Source organism: Electrona antarctica (genome assembly GCF_951216825.1).
Source record: "Electrona antarctica genome assembly, chromosome: 10".
Classification (NCBI taxonomy): domain Eukaryota; kingdom Metazoa; phylum Chordata; class Actinopteri; order Myctophiformes; family Myctophidae; genus Electrona; species Electrona antarctica.
Window position 1 is genome coordinate 16,339,888 of NC_136791.1, and position 23,713 is coordinate 16,363,600.

Here is a 23,713-nt window from a genome sequence, read left to right on the forward strand (position 1 = left end):
CTACAGTATATTCAATTTAATTACCTACAGAATCATCTGTGTCTGTCACCCTGCCTGTGGTTTCCTGTCATTTCAGCTACAGTAAGTTTCCAGCTAGGCTGTTACTATACCACTTCCCTATAGTCTTGTGGTTAAAGCCTATAGTTGACAGTGCTTTCTCAGCTGCACTTGATTATGTCTCTATAGGTCAAGGTTAGACACTTTAAATCTGCAATATGGATCTAACTTGTGAGATCTTTAAACACTGCTAAAAACAAAACATTAAATTGTAAAAAGATGATAATGTGAATTAGACAATAACAGAAAGCAAATAACAACACATTGATCATGAGCGTGTAAAACATTTCCCTCTGAACTCCAGTAGCCCATATGCATCCAATCCTACCCCACATCCAACGTGAGGGGTCTGTCTTTATGTCTCTCTCTCTCTCTCTCTCTCTCCCCCTCTCTCTCTCTCTCTGTCTCCATCCATCCATCCATCCATCCATCCATCCATCCATCCATCCATCCAGGCTTCATCAGGTGTGTCTGACCTGGCTGAAGGAAAGCAAAGTAATGGACTTGTACTACTAGAGGTACACAGTACATACGCGCGTGCACGCACACACACGCACACACACACACCATATTCTCCAACATTTCCTGGTTGTTTTCTCTATTGTTTAGAGGATGTTTACAGCAGTGGATGCCATGCTGGAGTCATGCCCCAGTCAACTCGACAACATTGTCGTGACTGGGTTGCTTCAGACAGTGGAGGATGCTGTGAGGCTATACGGACCTCAGCTCCAAAACAACTACACCTACATAGTGAAAAAACATACAGGTACACACACACACACACGCACACACAAACTAAACTAAACTGTGTGGTGCACCGCTTTTGAAATGGGTTTTGTGTTGGTTTAAAAAGAGATGGCGCTTGCTGTGAGGAATTCATCTGGACCAATTCATCTGAGCAGTCACAGCGCTGCTCTGGACACTGACTGGCAGACGGCTACTGGGAATGGAATGTACCCTGGTAAACTGCACTCCACTCCTTTAACTCTCTAAGTTCATTTTCTGCCCATATATCGGTCACTGTCAACCCCTACTGTTGGTCTGTGTAAGGTGTACACTGTAGACAGACACCTTTCTCCAATAGAGTCACAGAGCCAGGACCGGTTCTAAGGGAGGCAGGGGTGGGTACAGCCCACCCAAACATGTGTCCTGCCCACCCAAAAGTTATGGGGACTATATAATGTATTTTGCCAATAAAAAAACTACCACAATATATCTGTACCATTTCTCATTTCTGATTGGGTGGGCACCAGTTTTTAGACACAGGTACCGCAAAAGAGTGTCTTGCTACCGGAGGGAGAGACTGTGACGGGACGGGGGGACGGGGTGGGGGCAGGGGGGGGGGGGGGGGGGGGGTCCTGCTTTGCGGCACGCTCTGGGGGTCGCCCCCCATATATTCTTCCTGCTCACCCGAGTGGACCAGGTTTAAACCGCCCCTGGTGGTCAGGAACTTTCCCCCTGTGTTACTCACATTGCCTCCTCTCCTAGTCTACTTTGATGCACAATTCTTGTCAACAAAGACCTTCTCATTTCTTATACAGTATTCATGGGTTATTCTACAGGTTTTGCGCTCGCTGCGTTGGTGAGCTACAAGAATCTGGAGAAGTCTGTTAACCACTCCTTTGAGCATCTCAGCGGACACCAGAAGGATGGTGTGGATCCTAACTACTACCAGGTCTACTCTAAAGTTGTGTCAGTTGTAGTGTCCAACCCTTCCACAGAACTCCTGGACACACCTGTCAGCCTCACACTGAGACACCTGCAGGTAAGTTAAGGCTCTGTTCCATTTTGTGTACAATGGTTCTCAAACTTTTCAAGGACCCCCATAACTCTGAAAGTGTACTATTAACCAAATTAGTAGGTTGTAGGCCTATAGCTGCTATTGTTACATTTTGTAGGCCTACATTATGATATATCCACACCCAATGCTATGAATGAACGATAACCCACCTTTTGAAGAATATCTTGAAGTAATATAACATTGTAATATAAGTTACATTACAAATAAGAAAAGACTTGAAATTAGACCATTCTGAGCACGTTAACTATAAGCAGTTTGTTCCACTTCCTCTGATCTCCCTGTAGTACCTCTGCGCACCCCTAGGGGTACACGTCACGTACCCCCATTTGAGAACCACTTCGCTATAGGATGTGTTTATTGTGTATTAGGAGGACAGGGAGAAGAATACTTCTGTGAGCTTCATCTGTGCATACTGGAAGTCTGGACCACAAGGACAGGAGGGGGAGGAAGGGGCATGGGCCACAGATGGCTGCACTCAACAATCTACCAACTCCACACACACCGTGTGTGGGTGTGAGCACCTTAGCAGCTTTGCTGTGCTCATGGCCCGCTACCCCTTGGAGGTGAGGCATGGCGCACACACACACACACACACACACACACACAATTTCATTTAGTTTTCATATTTTTAGTCACTCGAAATATTTCAGTGTTAGTCGAGTAAATATCATTTAGATTTAGTTGACGATTTTAGTCAACTAAATCTACAGTTGATCTTGAGCTATTTTCAGAGTGCAACACCCGAGCACAACCAAACATAAAATTATCTCTTACCTCCCTAACATTTTAGTCTAGTTTTTATTTGTCAGTATATTTAGTCATGGTTTTAATCATCATGTCTTTATTTAGGTTTTATTTAGGTTTTCGTCAGTGAAAAACAAGTCGACGAACATTTTTCGTCATAGTTTAACCACCAAAATCAACACACTGACGCACACGGACGCACAAACCTGCTGTCTCTTTCCCTGTGCAGGAGCTCTTTGAGCTGCAGTTGCTGACAAAGTTGGGCCTTGTCGCCTCTCTCCTGTGTCTGGCGGTGTGTATCTTCACCTTCTGGTTCTGTCCATACTTCCGCTCCACCTCTCCCGCTCTGGGACCTCTAACCCGCACCACCATCCACCTCCACCTCTGCATCTGCCTCTTTATCGCTGACGTCACCTTTCTCGCTGGCATTTCACAGACTAAACCTGAGGTTTGTAGAGTACCCAAAAGTATTGTTGAAACTTACTTTAAAATACTAATGACTCAAGTAGACCAAGACTTGTAACCTCTGACTTAATCAGGGTTAGCTAGGATCCCATGGTTGTTTAGTACCATGAAAGAGACCAAGACAAATTCCTTGTGCAGGTTACATTTCCTGGTACATTTTCCCATTGAAAAAAATACATGTGTGTGAAATAATTGTATCAATCCAATCTTTCAGGTTGGTTGTAGGCTCGTGGCAGCCTTGCTCCATTACTTCTTCTTGGGGACGTTTTGCTGGATGCTGTTAGAGGGGGTCCTGTGCTACCGCATGGTAGTAACGGTCATCCATGCCAGCTTGATTGGGCCTCGGTACCTGTACACTGTGGGTTACGGAACACCCCTGGTCATAGTGGTGATTTCACATGGCATTCTGAATGGCATGGGAATAAAGGGCACTGGACGACAGTAAGCGTGTGTGTGTGTGTGTGTGTGTGTGTGTGTGTGTGTGTGTGTGTGTGTGTGTGTGTGTGTGTGTGTGTGTGTGTGTGTGTGTGTGTGTGTGTGTGTGTGTGTGTGTGTGTGTGTGTGTGTGTGTGTGTGTGTGTGTGTGTGTGCGTAAATTAATTCATGGTAGAATGAAAATGCATTATGCGAATTTGTGCACCTTTGAACATTATCTTTGTGTAATATGTCAGCAGCTGTATGTAAAATGCATCTCTCTCTCTCTGTCTCTGTCTCTCTTTCGCTCTGGAAGGGGTCCCCTCTCTTGGGAACCGTCCTGAGGTGTTTTAGTTTTCTTTTGTTGAGGGTTTTTTATTGACTTGACTAGTTCTTCAGTGAGGGTCCTAACATAAACACCTGTATTGTCCCTCCCTGTCAGCTGCTGGCTGCCTCTGGACCGTGGCTTCATGTGGAGTTTCAACGGTCCCGTGGTTCTCATCGTCGCCCTGAATGTGTTCTTCTTCATCATCACCATCTGGAAGCTGGCCCAGAAGTTTAACGCCATCAACCCAGACCTCGCCAACCTGCGCAAAATCAAGTCAGTCTGCTTGTGTGTGTGCGTGTGTCTGTGTGTGTTCTGAAAATGGTCCCACAGGAGAGGAGGCTTTTGGAGATTCTAGGAACCACTATAGGCCTGCATTGCATTGTGGGAGTGCAGCATTCTAGTGGGGTAATAGGATACAATGAGCTCTTTTAAGATATGCAGGTATGCCTGACCAGATAGGTGAAAACTATAGTATTTTAAATTCTGTTCAGGATTCGACAGGAAGTCGGTGCAGAGAAGCCAATTTGGGAGAGATACGTTTTGTCTCACATGCAGCAGTGTTTTGGACCAGCTCTAGAGTCATCATTAAAGTCTCTATAGAGACTTAAAATATGTAACTAGCATTTTCTTGGGGGGGTGGCGTTACACAAAGGCATCAAAAGTAGCAGATCCACAAGCTGTTTTGAGGTTTTGGCATTTGAATCCTGAAAAGTAACATTGGACATCTCATGAGCTTTATACCCAACACAGACAATGTATTAATATGGTTAACTTTCTCCCTTGCTTCCCGTCCCTCTTCCCTTCACTGCTCCCCCCTGTCTAGATGGTTCACAATTACAGCCGTTGCGCAGGTGTGTGTGCTGGGTCTGACGTGGGTGTTTGGGATGCTCCTGTTCACAGACGGGACAGTGGCAGTGGTCTACATCTTCACTATCCTCAATAGTCCACAGGGGGCGCTGATATTTATCTTTCACTGCCTACTGTCTAAGAAGGTAATGGGTTTTGTTTTGTATTTAAACACATCTTCACACACCAGAGAAAGATGTAGTGATCGGGAGGATCAGATAAAAAGATAAAATAAATCTAAGAAAAGTAAGAATGGAGTTATGGTGACATTGCTTGTCATCATTTAATGATGTTATGCCGCCCTCTACAGGTAAGACAGTGGTACATCAAGAAACTGTCTATCTGCACAGGACAGGAGAACCATTCTTCCAGTCAATCACAAGTAAGCAGTATATGTGCAGTGTAATGCAGCTGCTTTTGTCCTGTTGTACACTCAAATATTCACAATCACACATGCAACCACGTAATTTGAGCTTGTCTATCTCTCAATGTGTGTGTGTGTGTGTGTGTGTGTGTGTGTGTGTGTGTGTGTGTGTGTGTGCGGGTGCGCACGCATTTTAGGAGAGTCGCAGTCCTCAGACAAGAGAATCAATCCGTCTGACCCAACGTTAACAAAGACATTGTTGAAACATTGTTTTGCTGTTGTCTAATGTAATCTATAGGGTGACATGATCCCTTCCCACTTTTTTGTGGAACTGCTTGGTATGGAGGGGTATGCATGGGAGGCATGTGTGGTGTGGGTAATAGGGCTTTCAGGAAGAAAGGGGCCAAACATTCGATGGGCCAATCAGTTATACTGAACATGATGTCATTTTTTATGTTAATATAACTTATACAATTGGGGTGGTTATATTTTGTCTCCCTGCTCTTCTATTTCTCTCTCTCTCTCTCTCTCTGGGGGAAGTATTCTCTAATGAACTGTTTGTGTTTGGGCCAAAATATTCCTTCCGGAAAAAGGTTGTACATACCATGATTAATTGTATTTCTGGCACAGCAAAAACGGCTATATGGCTGTGAAAAAGAGGTGTTGTCATCTTTATCTCTAGTCTTTTCATATGAGCTAACTGCAACTGTGAAGCGACATTCTTATGTACTGCAGAGTTTTTAATAAAGGTGCTTTTAAAGGTAAAAAATGTCTCTCTCTCTCTCTATCTCTCTCTCATCTATTATTGGTTGTGTTTATTTGTATTTTGGATATGTATTGTTAATTAGAATGTGACTAAATGGTGAATATAATGTGGTTCTCTTTAGTGAGCAACACTCAGTATGGGGACCCACGTCTGTGTGTTCAATGACCCACCGTGTAGGCCAGGTGTGCCCAAAAGGTAGATCGTGATCTACCAGTAGATCACAAAGGCTGTGCATCACATGCCCTAAAGAAATATATAATACAAAAATAAAAATCTGCCACTTGAACTAAGGTGACTTCATTGATTGACATCAAAAAGGGCCTGACAGCTCAAACACACAATGCAGTAGGCCTACTTTGTTTTCAAGAGTCGTCAGTAGCATTACAAAGTTATACAAAACAGTACTAATTCCATTTCCCCTGTTTTTTTTGCCTATTCCGAGTGTGTCATCTACAGTATATGGGTTACATGATCTCCCATCAGCAGCAGACGCTGGTCAGACTCATCAGCAAACAGAACCCCTTCCCTCTCTGTCATCTATCTCCTATAGAGAGGAGTGATTCTCTCAACCTTGTTCACATCCATATAGTTGCATTTATACACTCAGAGTTATTTACAGACCTGTAAGGATCCATTTATTGGACCACTGTTGGTCCCTGTTGAGAAGAAATAAAAACGTCCAAGGCACATATTGTCCAGTCCATTTGACATAATAAGGTGTCCAGGAGGATGCCGAAACATTGGGACGGGGAGAATCATAATGCTTATCGAGCCCTACCCAGCCCCATGCTCAGTTTGCATAAATACATGAAATTCAATTGTCACAGTGTTTACAGTGTGAAACATGCAGAACTACCACACACAATGACAATTGGACACACACGCATGTGTTCTATTGATTTTTTATTTTATTTTTTTCATTTGTATTACAGTATTTCATATCACACACACACACACACACACACACAGGAATTTAAAGAATCCCCAAAAGTTAGCACATCCCAAAATAAATGGAGGACAAAGTACTCACATTTACCCTTTTTTTATTGGCACACACCAATAAATGCTTTTATGTGTTATGAGCCTTCATCAGAGCATTCACATCACATAGATTCAACTCACATCATACACACGGTCAGAGTTATAACCTACAGCTGAAACCAATCACCAAGAACCAATCACTTGTATGCAAGAACAAACACTGAGCAACTAAATCGTCGCTATATCGTTGGGCAGAAACATCATATCTCTATAAACCTTTTGTGTTTTGCGTAAATTAACACCCTACTTGATCATACTACAGTGTCACACAAAAGCATACAAGCTTGTAGATTGACTACAAGCTCATTTTGTATTGACTATAGTTGACTATATTGACTAGTATATCATCCCTGTCCAAATATATTATATGTCATATATTTATATGTCATATGTCCCAAACGGTAGGTAGGTAGGTAGGTAGATAGATAGATAGATAGATAGATAGATAGATAGATAGATAGATAGACAGATAGATAGAAGACAGATATATTATGAATAAGCAGAACAAACGATTCATAAATAGCAAAAGTAACAGATCTGCAAGCTCAAACCCTCCCTCTCTCTCTCCAGAGGGCAGCATGTGGTGTCTGTCCAGGTGTCCCAGCCTGTCTCTCCTCCAGATGTTGACGACAGAGAGTTTCCAGCAGGGTCAACAGGCCATGTTGTCTGTGGGACTCACCTGCTACAGTCTGCTGATGGATAAACAGCACCACCTGCTGGCCGTACAGCTACTGGACTCCCTCTGCAGCAAGGGAACAGGTCTGCACCTTAGAGGTCTGCACGCACGCATGCACGCAGACAGACACACACACTTTATACATTTTGAAAACTTGTGAAATGGGACCTTCTGCATAATGAGTATACGTTCTGCTTTTGGTACTATACTCTTAAGTGCATTTTGATTCTGGACTTTTACTTGTAACAGTATTTCTACATTGCAGTATTGATACCCTTACTTGGGAAAATTATGTTTTTTTCAACCACTGATAACCTCTCTCTCTCTCTCTCTCTCTCTCTCTCTCTCTCTCTCTCTCTCTCCCTCTCTCTCCCTCTCTCTCGCTCTCTCTCTCCCTCCCTCCCTCTCCCTGCCACCCAGGTGTGATGGAGCAGACCATTGTGTCAGACAGTAGGGGTTGGGTGGAGCTTTGGGGAGAGATCTCCACATGCTGTGCTGAGCTGCAGCGCTCTGATCTGTCCCGCCACATCCTCAGTGTCCTGCTGGCTCACACTGGGACCTGCAGACTGTCCCCAGACCTGGACGGACTGTCCCTCATGGACCATGTCTTCCTGTAACCCAGGCAGGGGCAGGCAGTGGTGTAAAGTAACTAAGTAGGCTACTTAAGTACAATGTTGAGGTATTTGCACTTTACTTGAGTATTTCCAATTTCCAATACTTTTACTTCTGCTCCACTACATCTCAGATCCAAATATTGTACTTTTACTCCACCATATCAAATAAATTCCTGTCATTTTTATGTCAATTACATCCTTGCACATAATTCTGCATTCATTAAAACTCTGAACTCCGAGTCTAATGATCATTAAACAATTTGAAAGAAAATATATTGCTGATAGTGGTCAATATCGGTATCGGCAAATAAAACTGACATTAACCGATGGCAGTAGTCAATGTTTATCTGTTGTTGAGGCATACATTTTGCATTGGCTATGTTGGCGTGTTGGTTATCTGTAGTCTACCAAGTATGGTTGATTCAGAACATTTATTTCTTGTATTGAAGATGTATTTGTTTCCCTGGCACAAAAGGGGAAATAATATAATAACAAAAACTAAATAAACATATATCGGTACATATATGTACCCCCCCCCCCCCCGCCCCCCCCCCGCCTCATAGTGTCCGACTGTCCGAAAGGGTTGGATAAAAAAGTTGAAGAAGAGTCCAGAGAAGGATGTCTATTAGAGATGGCATGCACCTTTGACCTTAGCCTAAAGGAAGCCTTCATGACTAATGTCATTAAATACCAACCACGTGAAATGAAACCAAATGGACAAACCAAATTGTCCATTTGGTTTCATTTCACTCTCTCAAGAGTTAAATTATTGTTTAAAAACTGCATTACTTAATTTCCAAGAACTCTACACAATTTGTGAATGACTGAATGTAGAATAAGAATTGTTATATGTTGGCCTGTTAAATTTCCATTTCTGCTAAGCAGCAAGCTGTAGATGCTTAGATGATTGTCTCCACCAGGCCGAAGGCATGGGGAGAGAGTATGTTTTGCACTCCGTCCGTCCGTTCGTGTGTCCGTGTGTCCGTGTGTCCGTCCGTCCGTGTATCCGTCTGTGAACAGCTAATCTCCGGCACCGTTAACCCGGTCGATGCCACATTTTGCACACACACTCCCTGGATGCCATCGATGAACCTCTGCCCCAAAAATTCCAGAACGGCCTGTTATAGCGCCACCAGGAGGCCGCTTTGTGCAAAACAAGTTTTTGGACAGTACACCTACAGATTTTGTCCAAACATCACGCAAATTGGTACACAGTCTCTCTAGAGCCATTCAACGAAACAGGTCTTTCAGATTTCTCAGACTCCATCCTGATTGGCTAGTTGGCTAGAGTGCTCAGTTTCAAACAAAATGCTGCAAATCATGAACACATCGTGTGATTTCCGTGAAATGGTGCACGCACATTCCCACTAGGCCGAGGAGGAAATGCCACATGAAAATGTTCAACTCAGCCTCATGGTGGCGCTATAACTGGCCGAAAAGTGTTTTTACCTCTAACTGCACGGATCTGTGGATAACTTTGTATGTCAACTCCCTAGAGGCCAAGGAAAAACCTTTCCCTGGAATTTTTCACATCTGCTCTTTATAGCGCCACCAGGAGGCCGACATATGTAAAACACATTTTCTAATATTACTCCTTCAGATTGTATCCAAATTTCACGCAAATCGGTACACATGCTCTTCATAGTCATGTGATCAAGACAGGTTTGTTTGATTTCTCATAATCCACCCTCATTGGCTACGATTGGCTTCTAAACTTTTCAGGAGTAGCCCGCTTTGTACCCGCTTTGTACAAATCGCCACAACTACTCAACGCAGCGTCCGATTGTGGTGAAACTGTGCATGCATATTCCCACTAGGCTTTGGAAGAAATGCCACTTGACAGTTTTCAAATCAGCCTCATGGTGGCGCTACAACAGGCCAAGCCGCGTCACACACACACACACACACACACGTTTATATTGCTCCTAAACATTTTGCCAAACATCACACACACACTCCTATCCTCCTGGTGGAGACCTGTGCCCAGGAGGGCACTTTTTCTAGTTTTAATTTATATTATGAGACTAAACAGAAGTGGGCAGGAGGCTTCACTTCTGCTTTCTCCCTAAATCATCAAAAGAGCTTCCGTGTCCCAGATTGTATGACCAGAAGCATTTGTAAATTGTGGTAGGTAACAGTCTAGCCATATGAGACTAGTTTTTTATCTTTGGTAGCCTATAGGGCACATGCACAGTGCACAAGTTTGTTGTGAGGGGCTTACAAATGGCTGGCCTCTTCAAAAGGAGGGCCAGACAGTTATTGAGGTACTCACTGCTAGTGCTACTCAGTATCTGCTATTATACGAAGCCGATCAATTTGGAGGAGGCGTTATTTCCTTTATCCATGATTGACCATGATTGATGTCTGCTGTGTCTGACAAGTTTGTCAGCTGTATTGTTTGTTTGATTGATTGATTGAAAAATGTATTAACAGAATTACAGTACATTTCAAGCACAAACTCAATACAAAGGCTGTTAACTGTGAGTGGACGACCCAATTAAGCATTACACTTGTTTCCAATAGGGTCCACCATGTTCAAATCATCAAAAACATTTAGAGACGTACAAATAGACACTTCTATATAGACAAAGGACAGAACAGGAATTCATCATAAAGGAGGTAAAAAGGGAAAAGAAACATATACAGTGAGGGAAAAAAAGTGGGGGGGGGGATTCACGTTCAGCTCCGTTAATTTGTTTGTTTTCCTTGGAGGAGCTGCGTTGGGTCCCCAAGTCGGCTCCGTGGCCGTACCTTGAGTTGGCTGTGTGGCCGTGACCGGTACGTGTGTAACAATGTTCTGCCTTACATGCACTTGTAACTGTCTGTTTTCCTATTGTCTGAATTCACTGGCAGTGTGTATACCGGTATGTATTCTTCTACTAGCCTACTTCTGTTTATGTGGACATGCATGCGTGTGTGTGCTGCCAAGTTTCAGAAAATGCCAAGAGTGAGACCTTAGTGTCTTAATGCGTTCGACGCCGCCCGCTGGGCGGCGTCCGCTGGGCGGCGGCGAGTAAAATTGGACTTTTTTAATGTCGATTTGGCCTTTTTTAACATTGATTTAGACTCTAAATCAATGTTAAAAAAGGCCAATTTTAGAGGAATACAGACATCCCACCCTAGAGTGGTGCAACTCCGTGTGGGGGTCCCCGGGGGGGGGGGGGAGTTTCAGACCCACAGGATAGAGCCCAGGGTGCCGGGCCGGTTCCTGCGAGCCGCCCCGCGTCCGAAACGGTAAAGAAATTACAGAGTTACCATGTGGAGGGCCCACTACTGTACTGTACTGTACTGTACTGTACTGTACTGTACTGTACTGTACTGTACTGTACTGTACTGTACTGTACTGTACTGGCACACCCGAAATCATCATATATACAGTTAATATGTGCATGTGTGTTTGTGTTTGCGTTTGGTTGCGCACAGGTGGTGAAAAACAACCACGCTGTTTTCGTGGTCAGACCCAGCCAGCCAGCCAGCCAGCAAGCCACACACACAGTGCTCAGACCCAGCCAGCCAGCCAGCAAGCCACACACATAGTGCTCAGACCCAGCCAGCCAGCCAGCCAGCAAGCCACACACATAGTGCTCAGACCCAGCCAGCCAGCCAGCAAGCCACACACAGTGCTCAGACCCAGCCAGCCAGCCAGCAAGCCACACACATAGTGCTCAGACCCAGCCAGCCACACACATAGCTCCGTAAGGGAGTAAATCTTCAAAAAACTGAAGAGGCTACTGGAGATTGGAGAACCTGATTTGGACATGATCTGATGCAGGACAATGTCACTATGACAGAAAGAGAAGATGGGTCTGGCCACATGCATTCACCCCATAATCTCAGTGGAAATTGGGGAATATGTTGTGAAATAAAAAGTCAGAAAACTGGAATTTGGAAAAATGCCTTATTTTTAATTTCCCCATGCCCACACATCTGTTCTCTCTCTCTCTCTCTCTCTCTCTCTCTCTCTCTCTGAACAGAACTATAACGACAAGTTGCGATGCGGCCCCTTCCCCTTCACACACACACACGACTTTGTCCCTATAATGTGCGTAGGCTACTGGCATCGTTCCTCATATCACGCAAGAGACACCACACACCAGTATAGAAGAGAGATAGTCACTTGTGACTTACTCACTTAATGTTGTAACTTGTGGAGGCTATATTGTCTTCCATGAAAAATATTTCTAAGCGATGTTAAACTCTGCATGGCTCATTTCCATGCGTCACAGTCAGGGACCCTGCTGACGATTTGGTGTCCACTGCCTGGTTACCCTTCTACTGCATATAACAGCGCTGCATGATCTCCTGCAGATCGGCTATTTTGCCGTTTGTGAGGACGCACACATGGGCGCGCGTTATTACGCGGCGGAGCCGCGGAGAAAATTGTTATTATGATAGCCGGCTTGGCTTTTTTGGCACATTTTATGGCCCCCTCGGCGTGCGTATTGTGCGTGCGTGAGAAATGAGAGGTGTGGCGTGGTGCGTGGTAAAAGGTAAAATTGCGTGACTCTCACTCTCAAAGCGTGAGACTTGGCAGCCCTATGTGACGGTTCTAGCAGTGTCATAGATCTTTGTCTTCCTGTTTGCTTCATTTCTTTTGTTTTTTCTACCACCGTGCCATCTTGAATGTTGACACTGATTCTACAAACTATATAATTTGTAACAAATGTGTAGGGCTAGTCATCTTGGCAGAGGGCCAGAGGCTGTGGTTTAGGTTTCTGATACAGTATTCAGTTAGCTCAACATGGGACTTTGGAAGGGCTTACTGATTATGGGTAAGTCTTTCAATTAGACCTGCATCTATCGGTTATTTTCAAAGTTACCAATTATTCTAACAGGTTACTTTTCAATGAATCAAATAATCTTGAAGAGTTTAAATTATATTATAGATAAACTGAAATTTGTGTTATAATTGATTAAACCGATTAGTCAATTAAACACTTAAGCCCTATTTTACACAACACACTGGTGTTGAGCGAAGCAACGAGTGCTTTTGAAATTTTAAACGTTTAGATATTTGTGGGGCTTTTTCTGCCTTTATTGATAGATACAGTAGTCTGACAGGAAACGGGGAGTCGAACCCTTGACGCGCTGTCAGGCATTGGCAGCCTAGGACTGCCCAGACGGCTAAGCCAGCCATCCGGGCCTGTAGCACCTTATCTTACAGTGAATATACAGTCTGTTTATGAAGGTAGAAAGAGTGGTATCTCCAAGATTCTCCAGAGCTCAAAAGATGGGGAGAAAGTCAAGATGCACTACCCTGAAAACCAGAATTGGCTAGTGATATTAGTCTGACCATGCAGGCTAATGGTATAGTTGTGTATAGTTGTCAATCACTTTGTTGGTGGATACTGCACTGCCTGCTTGTTGCCATGTACAGTATAGTGAAGAACACAAGATTAATAGAGTCCTGTCTTATTCCACAGGGTTACTGTGTATGCTGAGAAGATGTGACTCCAGCTGCAGAATTGGGAAAGAAAATGTTATGGGAAAATGTGTGTTGAGCTGTATCTTTATCCAGGCATCTGTTTTTAATTATTTATTTGGGGCAATTCTGAAAGGCTCTATGTCCAATAATTATTGTAACATTAATAGCTTTAGTCTGGCATCCGGGGCGTGGAGTGGGAAATTTGGTATAGGGCCAGACTATAGTTTTTTTTGGGCCTAAAATACTGTACATTAATGAATCCAAATACTGTACATTAATGAATCCACATGCTGACCTTATTTTTGTTATTTTTTGTTTTTTATAGGGGTTTATGTGGCCATATCATTAACAACCCATATAAGGCAAAATGTTCTACATTTCATTATGCTTTTAGTGACTATGCATGTGACTATTTTCATAATTCTGAATCCATTCCAAGCATTAGATTTGCACAAAAAACACAAACACTAAAACCCTTATCACAAATGTGATGAGGTCAGCACAGTGGCTATGGCCGTTTTGTTTGACATGTTACATGCTACTTAAAGCATGATGAAAAATAAAAAAGTTTGCCTTATTGCGATCACAGGTCGCATTTACTATGAAATCGTATTTCATAGTAAATGTCTGTCAGTCAGTCAGTCAGTTTATCACTCAAAACCCCCATACATGGGAAAGCCCCAATATATAGTGCCCAGTTCTCGTGACATCACGTGACATCATCAGCGATGGAGATCCCTGATGTCATAGTAAAAGCGACTTGCTGTCGCAATTAAGCCCATATATGGAGATCCCTGATGATATACATCTGACCTCAAACCCTTAGATCTCCATATACCTGTATGGATATATATACTGTATGTCAGAACCTCTTCTGACATTCCATATGTCCCCATCCATCCTTCCTCTTCGATGTCTCCCTTTTGACTCATACCTGTCCATTTAAACTCTAGACGGGCCTGCCCCAAAGCTATTAATGCAGTCGTGCCCGGCAGCCGGCAAAAACTAGAGTTCTCAACAGGCCCGGCCCTACCTGGGCCCTCATCAAACCCTGTACACTCAAGACACTGCCTCCGCTGCCACCCTTAGATCTCCATATGGAACTGACCTGTTCTGACATTCCATATGTTGATCTGACCCCCCATGCCAAAGCGCCAGCGCTCACCCAGCAGTCTGCCGTCACTTCGGTGATGTTCGGTGATTGAACAAAATAAATTGAACAAAAGTCATTGAACAAAATAAATTGTTCAATGATGACAGCCGGTCAGCAGGTGGATTCATGAATGTATGTATATAGACAATATTTTAGGCCAATAAAAATAAACTATATACCAAATTTCCCACTTTGAACAACAAAAAAAGCCTGTTGGCTGCCACACTATTTTGTAATGTATATTAACTTTATATTACTGTCCTCAGGTCCTCTGCAGGTAAAACTTGTGAATGGCTCTGATGGATGCTCTGGCAGAGTGGAGGTTTATCATGATGATCAGTGGGGAACCATATGTGATAATTGGTGGGATCTCAGTGAGGCTCAAGTAGTGTGTGGACAAGTTGGTTGTGGAACAGCTCAGGCAGCCACAGATGGGGCATTCTTTGGTGAAGGCCTTGGTCAAATCTGGTTGGATAATGTGTACTGTAATGGAGAGGAGAGCTCCCTTGATGACTGCGCTCACAGGGGATATGGAGTTCATGACTGCAACCATTCTAAGGATGCTGGTGTGATCTGTTCAAGTATGCTTCATGTTTTATTGTCTGCTATGGATAATATGTTTCCCACTTCTGTTTATGTTATCATGTCATTCACAGTTAGCGTTATTCCTTTGGATCACTGTTTATAAAATTGTCAAAATTATTATTTCAAAAGACATGTCATTGGATGACTAATTATTTTTGGTATTAAACCCTGATCATAATATGTCCTTCAGAATAACACACCCTTTCCAGACCTATTCTGATTGTTAGAGACCTGTACATGGTCTTGGCATTAAACAGTGGCATCACCACAATTTAAACATTTAATTGTATGTCTTGTATAGTTGTATTGTATGTTAATTGTATCGTCATATTGTGATGTGTTACTGTATAGCTCTGATCAGTTCCCCTTCTCTTCCATGCAGAGTTGCAGTGTGACAAGTTCAAAGCAGACAGTACACAGGTGAGTTGTATCTACATTATGTCGCCTGGTTCCCTTTCTTGGTTGACATGGCATTGTTTTCAGAGTCAAAAAATGATTATCAACCACTTACAAAATAAAGACACACAATAGAGGGTATGCGCTCGCTTGAAATCATCATCATACCTAGAAGTCATACCACTTCCTTAGTGTTGTGATTAAAGCCAATAGTTGACACTGATTTCTCAGCTGCACTTGATTCTTTCTCTAAAGCCCAAACCACACCAAAGGGTTGGGTTGGGACAAAACGTTTTTTAAGGTAGACTACACCAATGCAACTCACTACCTTAAAAAACGTGTGGTGTGGTAGACACTTTAAATCTCCAATATGGTTCTAACTTGTGAGATCTTTAAACACTGCTAAAAACTAAACACTAATTGTAAAAAGATGATAATGTGAATCAAACAATAATAAATTAATAACAGAAAGCAAATGAAACAACACAATGAGCGTGCAAAACCTTTCACTCTGAACTCCAGTAACCCCTGCATATGCATCGATCGAACCCTAACCCGCTGTCTGCTGTCTTCCTTGTTCTCAAACTCTTCACTTACATCCAACGTGAGGGGTCTGTCTATATGTCTCTCTCTGTTTGTCTCCATCCATCCATCCAGTATCTGATGTGGAACAACTGCACTGACCTGGCTGAAGGAAAGCAAAGTTATGGACATGTACTACTAGAGGTATACACGCACGCACGCACGCACGCACGCACGCACGCACACACGCACGCACGCACGCACGCACACACACACACACACACACACACACACACACACACACACACACACACACACACACACACACACACACACACACACTTTTCTCTTCTGTTGTGTATAGAAGAACATTACAGCAGTGGAAGACCTATTGGAGTCCCCCGGTCAGCTCAACAACAGTGACGTCACTGGGTTGCTTCAGGCAGTGGAGGATGCAGTGAGGCTAATTGGACCTCTGCTCCAAGACAACTACACCTACATAGAGACAAACCAGACAGGTACACACGCACGCATGGACGCACACACAAACTAAACTGCATGGAGGGCAGCATTTGAAATGGGTTTTGTGTTTAAATAGAGGTGAAGCTTGCTGTGAGGAAGGGAAAGACTCCACCCACTGGACCAATTCATCTGAGCACTCACAGTGCTGCTCTGGACACTGACTGGCAGACGGCTACTGGGAATGGAATGTACCCTGGTAAACTGCACTCCACTCCTTATTAATGTAATAATGTAATGTAAAGTTCATTTTATCCCCATGTATGTATCGGTCACTGTCAACCCCTACTGTTGGTCTGTGAAGGGTGTAGACAGACCTTTCTCCTTCATGCACATGGAGTCACAGAGCCCCCCCCCCCCCCCCCCCCCCCCCCCCCCCCCCCCATTATATTTTTCCTGCCCACCCTAGTGGGCCAGGTTAGAACCGCCCCCTGCACAGAGCACTTATTGTCAACTGACAGTGAGCAGTTTAATGCGCGTGGAGGAAAACACTGTCCATCCCAGTTTCATTCCCTGCTGAACAGATGCCCCAAGACCAACCTGTAGCTGTTGTTAGCATGGTGGAATAGAACTCCTCCTTCTGCTGGCTTTCCACACATGAACAAAACAAAACAAGTGTGTGCCAGGCCAGAGGCCATGTGGAGGAATCCACATTACAGGCGTAATTTCAGAAAGACATACTGTAGGCGTGGTAAAAATGGTGCACATGGTCGTGGTCAGGAACTTTCCCCCTGTGTTACTCACATCCTCTCCTCTGATGCACAATTCTTGTCAACAAAGACCTTCTCATTTCTTATACAGTATTCATGGGTTATTCCACAGGTTTTGCGCTTGCTGCGTTGGTGAGCTACAAGAATCTGGAGAAGTTTGTAAACCACTCCTTTGAGCATCTCAGCGGACACCAGAAGGATGGTGTGGATCCTAACTACTACCAGATCTACTCTAAAGTGGTGTCAGTTGTAGTGTCCAACCCTTCCACAGAACTCCTGGACACACCTGTCAGCCTCACACTGAGACACCTGCAGGTGGGACAATAGCAGCAGTCTATAGCGTAGTTATAGATAGGCATGTAACGATTCACTCAACTCACAATAGGATTCGAATCACGATACGAGTCACGATTTTTTAAACACAAATTTTTTTTCCAGACAAAATTACAGAAAAAGATATATTTTAATTATTTAAGATCCTATATTTTCTTCACGATTCAAATTGCAATTTAATCGCAATTTAATTGTCTGTTGTTTGAATAGATTTTAATCGATTTACGATATATTGTTACATGCCTAGTTATAGATGTATGAAAATGATGTGTGTACTGTGTAGCTTGCAGTATAACACACAGTTGTGATATGATATAACCAGGCTATAAAGCTAACACTATCGTTGGACAAGAAGTTAAAGAGTGTGCAGATGCTTGAACTCACCTTCCATTGTCACACAGTTTTATTTGGACGTATTTTCATACAAAATATGGTGATAACACAAATGGAACAAGGTATGCACAGCAGCCATTCCCTTCTTTCGGTGTTACCGATGATGCTAATTAAGGCTCTGTTCCATTTTGTGTACAATGGTTCTCAAACTTTTTAATTTCAAGGACCCCCAGCCATAACTCTGAAAGTGTACTAATGGAACCAAATTAACCCTATTTGGTTGTAGGCCTATAGCCTTGAATTTGAATCCTGAAAAGTATCCGTTTTGTACATATGATATATCCACACTAGGCATGTAACGATACATTCACGATACGATCACGATATGAGGTTCACGATACGATTTTTCACGATATTTTCAACACAATTATTTTCCAGACAAATGACAAAAAAAATCTTTTTTTTAATGATTTATCTTCCCCCCCAAGCTTTTTTCACAATTTTTATTTAACTACATTGCAAACACAATTGCCTTCCTTGATGTATTAATGAGCATCAATAACGACCATCACCTGGGCACAGTCACACACCTACAGCTCCCCTCTGCAGGCCTCTACTACTGACAGTGACTGCATGGAGTCTGTCTCATTTCTCTCCAAAAGCATGTGAATATGATGGAATATGATTACAGCTCACATTTCATATCACACACTAGCCACACACTAGCCCCTAAAAAAGAAAGGGGGGGGGGTTGAAAATCGATATATCGTTACATGCCTAATCCACACCCAATGCTATGAATGAACGATAACCCACCTTTTGAAGAATATCTTGAAGTAATATAACATTGTAATATAAGTTACATTACAAATAAGAAAAGACTTGAAATTAGACCATTCTGAGCACGTTAACTATAAACAGTTTGTTCCACTTCCTCTGATCTCCCTGTAGTACCTCTGCACACCCCTAGGGGTACACGTCACGTACCCCCATTTGAGAACCACTTCGCTATAGGATGTGTTTATTGTGTATTAGGAGGACAGGGAGAAGAATACTTCTGTGAGCTTCATCTGTGCATACTGGAAGTCTGGACCACAAGGACAGGAGGGGGAGGAAGGGGCATGGGCCACAGATGGCTGCACTCAACAATCTCCAATCTCCAACTCCACACACACCGTGTGTGTGTGTGAGCACCTTAGCAGCTTTGCTGTGCTCATGGCCCGCTACCCCTTGGAGGTGAGGCATGACACACACACACAAACACACACACACACACACACACACACACAAACACACACACACACACACACACACACACACACACACACACACACACACACACACACACACACACACACACACACACACACACACACACACACACACACACACACACACACACACACACAATTTAATTTAATTTTCATATTTTTAGTCACTCGAAATATTTCAGTGTTAGTCGAGTGTTAGTCGACTAAATATCATACGATTTTAGTCAACTAAATCTACAGTTGATCTTGAGCTATTTTCAGAGTGCAACACCCGAGCACAACCAAACATAAAATTATCTCTTACCTCCCTAACATTTTAGTCTAGTTTTTATTTGTCAGTATATTTAGTCATGGTTTTAATCATCATGTCTTTTATTTAGGTTTTATTTAGGTTTTCGTCAGTGAAAAACAAGTCGACGAACATTTTTCGTCATAGTTTAACCACCGAAATAAACACACTGACGCACACGGACGCACAAACCTGCTGTCTCTTTCCCTGTGCAGGAGCTCTTTGAGCTGCAGTTGCTGACAAAGTTGGGCCTTGTCGCCTCTCTCCTGTGTCTGGCGGTGTGTATCTTCACCTTCAGGTTCTGTCCATACTTACGCTCCACCTCTCCCGCTCTGGGACCTCTAACCCGCACCACCATCCACCTCCACCTCTGCATCTGCCTCTTTATCGCTGACGTCACCTTTCTCGCTGGCATTTCACAGACTAAACCTGAGGTTTGTAGAGTACCCAAAAACTGTATTCAAGTCAAAAGTATTGTTGAAACTTACTTTAAAATACTAATGACTCAAGTAGACCAAGACTTGTAACCTCTGACTTAATCAGGGTTAGCTAAGATCCCATGGTTGTTTAGTACCATGAAAGAGACCAAGACAAATTCCTTGTGCAGGTTACATTTCCTGGTACATTTTCCCATTGAAAAGAAAACATGTGTGTGAAATAATTGTATCAATCCAATCTTTCAGGTTGGTTGTAGGCTCGTGGCAGCCTTGCTCCATTACTTCTTCTTGGGGACGTTTTGCTGGATGCTGTTAGAGGGGGTCCTGTGCTACCGCATGGTGGTAACGGTCTTCCACGCCAGCTTGATTGGGCCTCGGTACCTGTACACTGTGGGATACGGAACACCCCTGGTCATAGTGGTGATTTCACATGGCATTCTGAATGGCATGGGAATAAAGGGCACTGGACGACAGTAAGTGTGTGTGTGTGTGTGTGTGTGTGTGTGTGTGTGTGTGTGTGTGTGTGTGTGTGTGTGTGTGTGTGTGTGTGTGTGTGTGTGTGTGTGTGTGTGTGTGTGTGTGTGTGTGTGTGTGTGTGTGTGTGTGTGTGTAAATTAATTCATAGTAATAGAATGAAAATGCATTATGCGAATTTGTGCACCTTTGAACATTATCTTTGTGTAATATGTCAGCAGCTGTATGTAAAATGCATCTCTCTCTCTCTCTGTGTCTCTGTCTCTCTTTCGCTCTGGAAGGGGTCCCCTCTCTTGTGAACCGTCCTGAGGTGTTTTAGTTTTCTTTTCTTGTTGAGGGTTTTTTATTGACTTGACTAGTTCTTCAGTGAGGGTCCTAACATAAACACCTGTATTGTCCCTCCCTGTCAGCTGCTGGCTGCCTCTGGACCGTGGCTTCATGTGGAGTTTCAACGGTCCCGTGGTTCTCATCGTCGCCCTGAATGTGTTCTTCTTCATCATCACCATCTGGAAGCTGGCCCAGAAGTTTAACGCCATCAACCCAGACCTCGCCAACCTGCGCAAAATCAAGTCAGTCTGCTTGTGTGTGTGTGTGCGTGTGCGTGTGTCTGTGTGTGTTCTGAAAATGGTCCCACAGGAGAGGAGGCTTTTGGAGATTCTAGGAACCACTATAGGCCTGCATTGCATTGTGGGAGTGCAGCATTCTAGTGGGATACTGTTAAACAAAGCTAGCGTATAGCGTCAAACAAACAACAACCCAGAGCTAGCCGGAAACATGACGGAGGACAATAAAGAGACTCAGAGAGCAGATGTGCCTTTGCTTCTTAGACCATGGCTGAGAGAGCAGTGTGTTTATTTTCACTTCCTTATATACAGATCACATGATCACGTGACCGGTATCAGGTCACGTGCTCTCAATAAAGGTATATATATAAATATACATACAGTGATATATATATACAGGCAATTAACGATCATACATTCCAACAGATACAATGAGCTCTTTTAAGATATGCAGGTATGCCTGACCAGATAGGTGAAAGCTATAGTATTTTAAATTCTGTTCAGGATTCGACAGGAAGTCGGTGCAGCGAAGCCAATTTGGGAGAGATACGTTTTGTCTCACATGCAGCAGTGTTTTGGACCAGCTCTAGAGTCATCATTAAAGTCTCTATAGAGACTTGCAATATGTAACTAGTTTTTCTGCATTTTCTTGGGGGGGTGGGCGTTACACAAAGGCATCAAAGGTACCAGATCCACAAGCTGTTTTGAGCGTTTGGATCCTGAAAAGTAACATTGGACATCTCATGAGCTTTCTACCCGATACAGACAATGTATTAATATGGTTAACTTTCTCCCTTGCTTCCCGTCCCTCTTCCCTTCACTGCTCCCCCTGTCTAGATGGTTCACAATTACAGCCGTTGCGCAGGTGTGTGTGCTGGGTCTGACGTGGGTGTTTGGGATGCTCCTGTTCACAGACGGGACAGTGGCAGTGGTCTACATCTTCACTATCCTCAATAGTCCACAGGGGGTGCTGATATTTATCTTTCACTGCCTACTGTCTAAGAAGGTAATGGGTTTTGTTTTGTATTTAAACACATCTTCACACACCAGAGAAAGATGTAGTGATCGGGAGGATCAGATAAAAAGATTCACAAATAAATCTAAGAAAAGTAAGAACAGAGTTATGGTGACATTGCTTGTCATCATTTATTGATGTTATGCCGCCCTCTACAGGTAAGACAGTGGTACATCAAGAAACTGTCTATCTGCACCGGACAGGAGAACCATTCTTCCAGTCAATCACAAGTAAGCAGTAATGCAGTGTAATGCAGCTGCTTTTGTCCTGTTGTACACTGAAATATTCACAATCACACATATGCAACCACGTAATTTGAGCTTGTCTATCTCTCAATGTGTGTGTGTGTGTGTGTGTGTGTGTGTGTGTGTGTGTGTGTGTGTGTGTGTGTGTGTGTGTGTGTGTGTGTGTGCGTGTGTGTGTGTGTGTGCGCACACACACACACACGCATTTTAGGACAGTCGCAGTCCTCAGACAAGAGAATCAATCCGTCTGACCCAACGTTAACAATCAAAGACATTGTTGAAACCTTGTTTTGCTTTTGTCTAATGTAATCTATAGGGTAACATGATCCCTTCCCAATTCTTTGTGGAACTGCTTGGTATGGAGGGGTATTCATGGGAGGCATGTGTGGTAGGGCTTTCAGGAAGAAAGGGGCCAAACATTCGATGGGCCAATCAGTTCTACTGAACATGATGTAATTTTTTTACATGTTAATATAACTTATACAATTGGGGTGGTTATATTATGTCTCCCTGATCTTCTATGTATCTCTCTCTCTCTCTCTCTCTCTCTCTCTCTCTCTCTCTCTCTCTCTCTCTCTGGGGGAAGTATTCTCTAATGAACTGTTTGTGTTTGGGCCAAAATATTCCTTCCGGAAAAAGGTTGTGGTACATACCATGATTAATTTTATTTATGGCACTGCAAAAACGGCTATATGGCTGAGAACTGGGAACACAGACCCAGTACAAGTGCTCGAAGGACTGGTGACGTGCTGTGTGTGGTGCAGGACGGGGAATTGTGCCTTTCTTTTTGAAAAAGAGGTGTTGTCATCTTTATCTCTAGTCTTTTCATATGAGCTAACTGCAACTGTGAAGCGACATTTTTTATGTACTGCAGAGTATTTAACATAGGTGCTTTTAAAGGTCAAAAAATGTCTCTCTCTCTCTCATCTATTATTGGTTGTGTTTATTTGTATTTTGGATATGTATTGTTAATCAGAATGTGACTAAATGGTGAATATAATGTGGTTCTCTTTATTGAGCAACACTCTGTATGGGGATCCACGTACATATATAATAAAAAATATAATATATAATAAAAAAATAGAAATCTGCCACTTGAACTAAGGTGACTTCATTGATTGACATCAAAAAGGGCCTGACAGCTCAAACACACAATGCAGTACTTTGTTTTCAAGAGTTGTCAGTAGCATTACAAAGTTATACAAAACCGTACTAATTCCATTTCCCCTGTTTTTTTCCCCATTCCGAGTGTGTTTGTCTTATATGCGTGTTTCTCCTCCATTCTCGTGTCATTATGGTCCTATATAAATATTTATTGCTGTCTGGT

At 43.2% G+C, this 23,713-nt stretch overlaps 1 protein-coding gene across 1 annotated transcript; it reads left to right on the forward strand.

Moving 5' to 3' along the window:
• Positions 1–912: 912 nt before the first annotated feature.
• Positions 913–22,803, forward strand: LOC306930731 (uncharacterized protein; the record flags this gene model as incomplete). The annotated part of the gene is made up of 20 exons (XM_079511826.1): positions 913–1,018; positions 1,620–1,822; positions 2,227–2,421; positions 2,832–3,050; positions 3,282–3,508; positions 3,924–4,082; positions 4,633–4,801; positions 4,966–5,037; positions 5,217–5,262; positions 7,397–7,585; positions 7,923–8,115; positions 14,961–14,971; positions 16,578–16,715; positions 17,539–17,741; positions 19,868–20,086; positions 20,336–20,562; positions 20,974–21,132; positions 21,964–22,132; positions 22,300–22,371; positions 22,598–22,803. The coding sequence occupies 20 exons, from the start codon at positions 913–915 to the stop codon at positions 22,646–22,648; spliced, it is 3,027 nt and encodes a 1,008-aa protein (XP_079367952.1). The 3' UTR covers positions 22,649–22,803.
• Positions 22,804–23,713: the final 910 nt, after the last annotated feature.